The 7808-nt window shown below is 43.4% G+C and overlaps 1 protein-coding gene across 1 annotated transcript; it reads right to left on the bottom strand.

Moving 5' to 3' along the window:
- Positions 1 to 2171: 2171 nt before the first annotated feature.
- On the bottom strand, positions 2172 to 6574 carry LOC125522108 (fatty-acid-binding protein 2-like). The gene is made up of 11 exons (XM_048687183.1): positions 6244 to 6574; positions 5046 to 5591; positions 4700 to 4910; positions 4359 to 4434; positions 4148 to 4250; positions 3338 to 3406; positions 3207 to 3243; positions 3057 to 3131; positions 2934 to 2985; positions 2791 to 2835; positions 2172 to 2601 (listed from the first exon to the last, which is right to left on the bottom strand). The coding sequence occupies exons 2-11, from the start codon at positions 5525 to 5527 to the stop codon at positions 2498 to 2500; spliced, it is 1254 nt and encodes a 417-aa protein (XP_048543140.1). The 5' UTR covers positions 5528 to 5591; positions 6244 to 6574; the 3' UTR covers positions 2172 to 2497.
- Between the last annotated feature and the right edge of the window lie 1234 nt (positions 6575 to 7808).

The raw sequence follows: 7808 nt of genomic DNA, 5'->3' as shown, positions 1-7808 counted from the left end.
CCTTATGTTGTCTATGTAAACATAATCAGAGGTAGACCTATGTAGATATCATCGGGGGGGGGGGGGCATTGGCCCCTAGCCTTGGATAAGTTGTGAAGGATTTTAGGAGAGCTTGGCCTGGATTTATTAGCAAGCTCCGCCACTGCATGCGAGCTAGACTTGCTATAAGCCATCTTCTCACAACAACTTTTTTTCCTTTCGAGAAATTATCCATTCTATCTAATCCATAAAATAATTATCAACTTTTCATTTGTTTGTCAGACCCGACTTTTCCACCCTGGATAATCAATGTCGGTGCGCACACGTCCAGATCAGAGGTGGAGACCATGGGAGTGCTCATTTTGCAGGATGCCACGCCTCGACCAATAGTTGTGTCTATGACCTTGGGTACGGTCATGGAGATAGTGATTTGGTGCACTTGGACGGTCCATCTACCCCTGCAAGATAGTTTTGGGGTATGCTCCTGCATCGTCTACTCCTCTAGTATCACTACCTGTCCTATCCATCAATTTACCGATCCTTTTTATAGCAGATGCACCACTTCATGGACAGGGAAACCGTCACAAGCCTCATTTGACGACATTTTCAACTTCGCACCATTTGGAATATCCTTTACTTCACAATTATATTCTCCTGGAGTATCGGGCAAAGTCTTCACGCTGTGCATGCACAGTCCAACGGGTGGTGGTGTTTTTGCCTTTCGTGAAGCCGTGGAGCCAGTGCAAAATTATTGAGATCCCCGATTCATTTTATTTTGGTAGTGGTGGTTTTTCAGTGAACCTCATGTCCAAATAGTCATAACGGGACGAATCTATAAACCTTGAAGGGAACTAGAATGAACATACATGCTTCAGTAGACCTTGAAGTGAACCTCATGACCAAATAGAGCTATGTAAGTATGGGGGGGGGGGGGGGGGGGTCATTGCCCCTAACCTTCAATACTTGAATAAGTTGTGAAGGATTTTGGGAGAGATTAGCCTGGATTTATAAGCAAGCTCCCCCATTGTAGACAATAGCTAGTTCATACCCTAAATCCTTAGTGAACCTATTGACAAAACTTCATGGCTCTGCCCTGTTGATCTGTACCTAAAACAAGCATGAATGTACCCGCTCGGACCTTCAAGTCGGGCTGAGCCCAAGACGAGTCCAACCGAGCCTCAAGCCCCGAGCTTTATGTCAAGCTCTATCCGAGGGTAAGACGAAAATAAAAAAGTGAGCCAGTCATGCGTGTCATTTCACTTCTCAATCCTTGATTTGTCCCTAAAACCCACGTGAATAACGTTCCTTTTTTTTCTTTTGAGGGATGAATAATGTATCTTATTAATGCTGATAAATAGAGAATTGAGCGTTGACTCAGGCCCTGTTTGGTTACAGGGACTAGGCTATAAAAAGTCTCTTTTAGTCCCTATGTAATCAAATAGGAGGGACTTTTTCTTAAGGACCTAGAAAAAGACTACCCTTGCAACCAAACACCCCCTTAGTAGTATGGACACAGTCTTGTTTCAGGTCAGCCAGGTTCGCTTCCAATATTTCAACCGTGTTTTTCACTCTTTTATAAAAATATGCCTCCATGGTGTTTGCCCCTCTTGTCTGTTATTTTTTAACGTTGATAAATGATACTCCCTCTGTCTTATAATATAAGAACGTTTTTTACACTAGTATAGTGTCAAAAACGTTCTTATATTATGGAACGAGGGAGTAGCAAATTGGGTGTAGTTTATGGTAGATTGCACCAACTGCTTGGTCACATGGACCAAACATATCTATTATTTTACTTCCATCGGCTTGCAGGATTTCTGCGCGCGATACAGATAGAGCCAAAGAGCAGAAAAGGGCAACTCTGACGAATTCCGCTGCCGCGCAGCAGAATCTGAACCAAAAGCCAAACCCAGCAGAATCCGATTCCAGAAATCCGTTGTCAAAATCTAAATCAAAAACGGAAGCAGCCCAAGACGTGCTTTTCCAAAATCTGATTCCGCAGCGGGTCAAAATCTAAAAAAGTTGTATCAACTGATTTGCCAAATAACCTACATCTTTTTCACATCGGATTTTCCACAGCTGTTTTTCCACAATAGATTTTTCACAACTGCTTTTAGAAATCCACAGCCGAACCAAACAAGGCATAAGAATAGATACTGAACAGAGCAGAGCACAACAACAGGCACATCGCATTGCAAAGACTCACGGCAGCAAGCCACCAACGGAAAGACCTGCAGGCTTGTATATTTTCTTTCATCATGGGAGAAGCATCCTCAACTCCTCATCTACAAAAAGGCAAGAGCTCCATCCAAATGGGGACGGAGGCGCCTTGCACAGCAGGCAGATGCGCATCTCCCATGTGTGTGTGTTACAACAATACAACATCGCCCTTTCCACTTTACAGGTTACCAGATCTCTCAGTGTATGTACACGACGCAACGATCCTCGCCTAGTTTTCTCCTATCCACATGCTGTAACGGAAGAACGAAAGAATTCTCTGACCCACCGGGGCCCTGTCTCACCCGCCACATCTGCCCATGAGCCCGGCGACATTCCAGGCGACTTCCCTTTTGGCCTCTAGCGAGACGGGCGAATCGCCAATGTACATGTCGAAGAAAGCCCCTGCGTGTAGAAAATGACTTGGTTCAAAATTACAAGCAGCAAACATGTACAGTATCACCAAGTTGCTTTGTCATAGGAAGAAGCACTTCTTCAGGTGCAACATATTACTAATGGATGTTCAAAGTGGAGACACCAAGGGTGCAAATAATGGTAGCTACCAAAATTTTGGCTAGGGAAACATATACTTACTGCAAAGGTCTTTGCTCTGAACAGCACTGATCTGCCTGCCATCAACTGCAAGCAAACTTTCTTGTCAAGATACACTCGATATTACATAGAGAACATCCCGAAACAAATAAATCGACTCAGCAGCCACGGCCTGAGGTACTTACTTTCTGTTATTAGCTGACCGTCAGACGTTTGGCAGAAGTCGATCTTTGTGCCCTGCAAATAGCATTAATTTAACCACTAAAGTCTGAAAGTTACCGACTACAAACTAGTGTGTTGAGCCTTACAGCAGGTATAGGGATATCTTTAGTGAAGTAAGAAGCAAAGGTCTTCAAGCAATGATAGTCAGTGTCGGGATTTATCTGTAAAATGCAAAATCTCACATAAGTCTATAGGACTAGTAAGAGAAGTGAAGTGGCATCTGAAACAGCAAGGACCTTTCGCAAACGCAGGCCAAGTGACTTCTCGAATACACTGCAACGAATAAAAGGAATGCCGGTTCAGTCTGGAGTACATGATAGATATGTGTAAGAGATTCATGCCAGCAAAATAAGATCATACTACTTACTCTCTCACTGCACCAATGCTAAGGCCTTTGTAGTTGACTACCAACCTAACTCTGATATGAAGGTTTTCCCTGGAAAAATGACAACACATATGTTATTAGAACCAGAGGATCATAGAATGTAGAAGAAGTATGAAGGTCCACTTTGGATTGCAAGAATGAAAAACACAGACTTTTAACAGAATGTAAGCACAAAACAGAGAACTGAAAAAACATGAAAATGGTAGGCACAAACGTTCAGCTATACAACAAGAGAAAAGTACATCGATCCTACGAGAATGAGTGGGAAAAAGAGGTCGGAAACTTGGAATGGGCGTTGCAATTCCTATGAATTGGGGCACAGGAAACCAATAAATTGGAATCTGGAACCAACACCTATGATCCAAAGTGCCTGTGCAGGAAAAATTTCTACAGATTGGAATCCTACCGAAATCCTATGAAATCCGTAAAATAAAAAAGGTCCCAACTTTCTTATCATATTTCCATGATGAACACATAGTAGATAAACAACCACTAAATGTTCCTTATGAGGATTTAGTGATATATATGGACATGTGGGTGAATTGTGCCCCATCTGCTGCCATGAAAATGTACAAGCAGAAATCCTGACAACAAGATACCAACTGATAGCAACATGCAGTACAACCAGAAACCAACTACCACAATAACATATATCCAGCTTAAAGAAGAATCCTTATGACCTTGCTCGACAAGATAAGTTTGTGACACCATAATAGCACATGCTAAGCTTATGCACTTCAGAGAATGTGTGAGTGTAACACTGGGTCAGTGACATATCAATGGAGAGCATACCTCAGAAGATCATCATAGAAATCTGGGTCATCCTTCAGGTTGGTGGTTGGAACTGAAGCATACTTAGGACCCAGCTTCTCGCAAATAGAATTCGGTTGCATATCTACGAGGGCATGGTATCGTCAGTAATCAATAGAGGAATGCCGGATAAACAAATTTTACTGGTAAATGGATACAAACAACCTAATCACTTTTCAAACAGTTTACTTACATAAACCAAAAGCGTACAGGTTCAGATTTTTGACCCTCATTATTTTCATGCCTTTGAAACCCACCCCAACGAGGACCTGCAATTTAGTTTTCAATGAACTGTCACATGAAGTCATCAACAAACCAAGGGAGGACAAATGACTTAGAAAGTTGAGAAGTAAAGCATTAGTTATCAATGAACTGTCACATGAATCCATCCACGGAATAACCGAGTATACCAAGTGTCTTGGTTAGTCGATGTAATACTTATCCTAGACTTATGTCCAATCTTAACTCTACATTGTTAAAGAAAACAACTCTGCAGTATGACATAAGAAGCTCCTAAAAATAAGGGGTGTATACCGTTGTAGCTGGACAGGAGTCATCTTCAAGGAATGCAGGGAACTTGATTCCAGTTTTTGGTTCAACTGCGTCTTCTTGAAAGATCGTAGTTGGCACAGCAACAGAAGAACAACTTAGCCGCTTAGTGTCCAAACAAGGCTGCTCTGCTGGCATGTTGATATAACCATCAACATTTCCAAACGTTATCAACTCTGCAAGCATCTTCGGAGATCTTGTACATTCATACAGATATAAAATGAGAGGTAAGCATTTCCAAGAAATACAGTAGAAAAGTCGTGAACGCGAACAAAAATATAAAAGGGAAAGTAGAACACATGATGGGCAAATAATTGGTATTGAGGCCTACATGTTTTCAAATGGTGGTACGATAGCAGCAAAACCAGCCATAGTAAGAAGATTGCTGGCATGTTGCTGCTCAATGTCATTCCACATTCGTCCAATGGTTGCCTGTGCAAGTCTGGCTAACAACAGCTGTACAGCATGCCCTTCTTTTAGAGAAGCAAACTGCGATCCCACCAAATTTTGCACACCAGAAGTCACTCGCTTTATATGTGAAAACCCGTGGGGACTCTTGGGGTCATACGCTCTAGAAAACCAGAAGAAGAAAGCTCTGGCAAACTTCCTGAGGCAAATGAATGCTTCCTGAGCCTTCACATTTCCCGAAGAACAGATCTCCCTGCGATGTTGCAAAGAACTCCCCAACAATCTTCCGAGATGTGTTACCAAACTCAGCCCAAGATCATGGGACATTGGAAACTCTGGTGGATACTGGTACATGTATCCCCCGGCATGACCAATATTGGCGAAAATTAACCGATCGTGCTTCATGCTAAGATGAATATATATGAAGCCTTTCAAGCGTGTGGATGTAGGACGAGGATTATATAGTGATCTGTCAATAAGAGCAAAAGTAAAATGAATCAGCTATGCAATAACAACACCAGCTGTTCAGAAGAGACCTAAACAACAAGTAGAATTCTTCATCGACTTGATGGCTTTTACCTTGTAGGTGAGTTCATGATAATTACACTAGCATTGCAAAACATTATAAATCACATTCTACATATCGCTCTGGAATTCCTTCAAGTTAGCTTTATGGCAGCTAAATAAGAATATTATCACTCAAATCAGCACCCGGAAGTTGCAGCATTCGCATATATTCACAAAACTATCAAATCAACACAAAATGCCCTCATGATAGTAGGCACATATACGTAAGCTGATGAACAGGACAGTGCCGAAGCGACCAGATTCCCACCTGTAGCGGGCAATTAACGCAACAAAGGCACAAATCAATGCCACCCCCCCCCCCCCCCCAATTAACCCCAAAAATCCACAAGGTAGGCATCAACTATCCCAACCGTGTAACAATTCAGACGTCATGCATACTAAAATTTGCTGAGCAGCAATCTCTGCCTGAAAAGGATTCACCACCCCTCCCCTCCCCGCAAAATCACCAAAATCGTCACTAACCAACTCACATTCAGGAGAAAAAAAACTCTCATACTACACCAAAAAAGGAAAGCTGAATAAAATCACCATACCTGTCCGATGGATCAGGGAGAACTCCGGGGCGAGAGCGGCGACCGAGGCCGGCCTAGGATCCGCGCGCGATCCCTGCTGATCCGGGGACGCGGGATCAAAGACCAACCGGCCCGGAGCCCCCGCGCCTCCCACGAAACCTGGAGGGGACGGAGAGGCCGGACAAGCAACGCTCCCCGCGGCGGATCCCCAAATCCGACCCCCCGCGCCTCGCCTCGCCTCCGCCCTCGCACTCGCCTCCCGTGAGAGAGAGGGAGAGGGAGAGGGGCGTAGAACGCGTGCTCCGGCTCGGCGTCGTTTGCTCCGTTCTCTCTCTCCTCCCACCCCAGCCGAGGCCGAAAAAGGGTTCAATAAATTTCGGGTTCCCTCCTTTCCGCGTTCACCGGGGAGCCCCTCTAAGAACCATATTCCCATGTTAGCCCTTGTCACGTGCACTGGATACGTGACTGAACGTTGTTAAGGGTAATAGGAGGTTGTAAAGGGGGTTGGATGTAAAATGTCTCGTCCTTTTCCGGGAAGGTGCGGGTCGTGGCACGAGGAACCGAGGGATATTCGGCGGGGCGATCGGACGGCCACGAGGAAGGGGTCGGCTGGCGTTGGGGCGTAGCGGCCGTCGATGCGACGCGACCGCGGGAGTTGGTCCACGTCGACCGCGGAGACGGACGCGGGCGGCGGCTGGAAGGGCCTGGAGCACGTTTAAAATGGACGGCTTCTTCCTCGTGGAAAGGTCCAAATTTCCTGGACGTACTCCTTTTGTAGCCTCGGGTGTTAATATGACCCAGAAGTACTACATACTTCTATGTGAATCAACACACTAAAATATATCTATATACATTCGAATTAGAAAAAAGTCAGAACATCTCGTAATAGTGAACGTATGAAGCAGTACTCTATCCGGTGATCTCTTCTACTAAAGGATATAAGTGATAGAGTAAACGAGGATGTTTAGGCCAAAAGGCCACACTAGGGGCGGCCATCATGTTGATATTATTGGAGGCCAAGTGAAATCACAACTGAATCACACAATATTAATATTTCATACAAAACAACAATACAAAGATATACTTTAACATCCTCTCAGTTTCTGTCGGGCAGTAAGCACAAACTGGATCGAAATCTGAAAAAGAGTTGCGACGAAAGTCATTTTGTCATATCTGACGCCCGGATAATCAAGCTACAGTAACCTTTGCTAATGATGCCACGTCACCTCGATTACTGTTGCTAATCTCACGTTAGTTCGAACCGATTCAAATTCAAATTCAAAATAGAGGCAAACAACAAAAGTTTTCAAACTTAAAACTAAAATGTCCGAATTGTGCCAAGTAATACAAAGTTAATTGTGGTGAAGAAGCCCCACTTTTATAAAATGTTTTAATACTCTAAAATGATTAAAACGGTAGTTGAAACGATTGAATAGGCGCCTTTGATATTTTATAAAATGATGAACTATTTTATTTTGAGGTATAAACTTTTAGGTTAGTGAGTTATTTTGAAACACTATTTTCGGAGCTATTGTCATATTTTACTAAATTGAAAATAAAGTGTAACTAAAATAAAACTGAAAAAA

This window comes from Triticum urartu, chromosome 7, assembly GCF_003073215.2.
Source record: "Triticum urartu cultivar G1812 chromosome 7, Tu2.1, whole genome shotgun sequence".
In the NCBI taxonomy this organism is placed as follows: domain Eukaryota; kingdom Viridiplantae; phylum Streptophyta; class Magnoliopsida; order Poales; family Poaceae; genus Triticum; species Triticum urartu.
Note: the sequence above shows the minus strand (reverse complement) of the source record. Positions and strands in the feature narration are given on the sequence as shown.

What these genes read in the sequence shown, in the direction of transcription:
- LOC125522108 (XM_048687183.1), bottom strand. Translation starts at nt 5,527, where the DNA reads ATGAAGCACGATCGGTTAATTTTCGCCAATATTGGTCATGCCGGGGGA. An exon ending in CCTGTACGCTTTTGGTTTAT is followed by an intron (nt 4,251 to 4,358) that starts GTAAGTAAACTG and finishes ATGCCCTCGTAG; the next exon opens with ATATGCAACCGAATTCTATT. An exon ending in TTGGCCTGCGTTTGCGAAAG is followed by an intron (nt 3,132 to 3,206) that starts GTCCTTGCTGTT and finishes TGCATTTTACAG; the next exon opens with ATAAATCCCGACACTGACTA.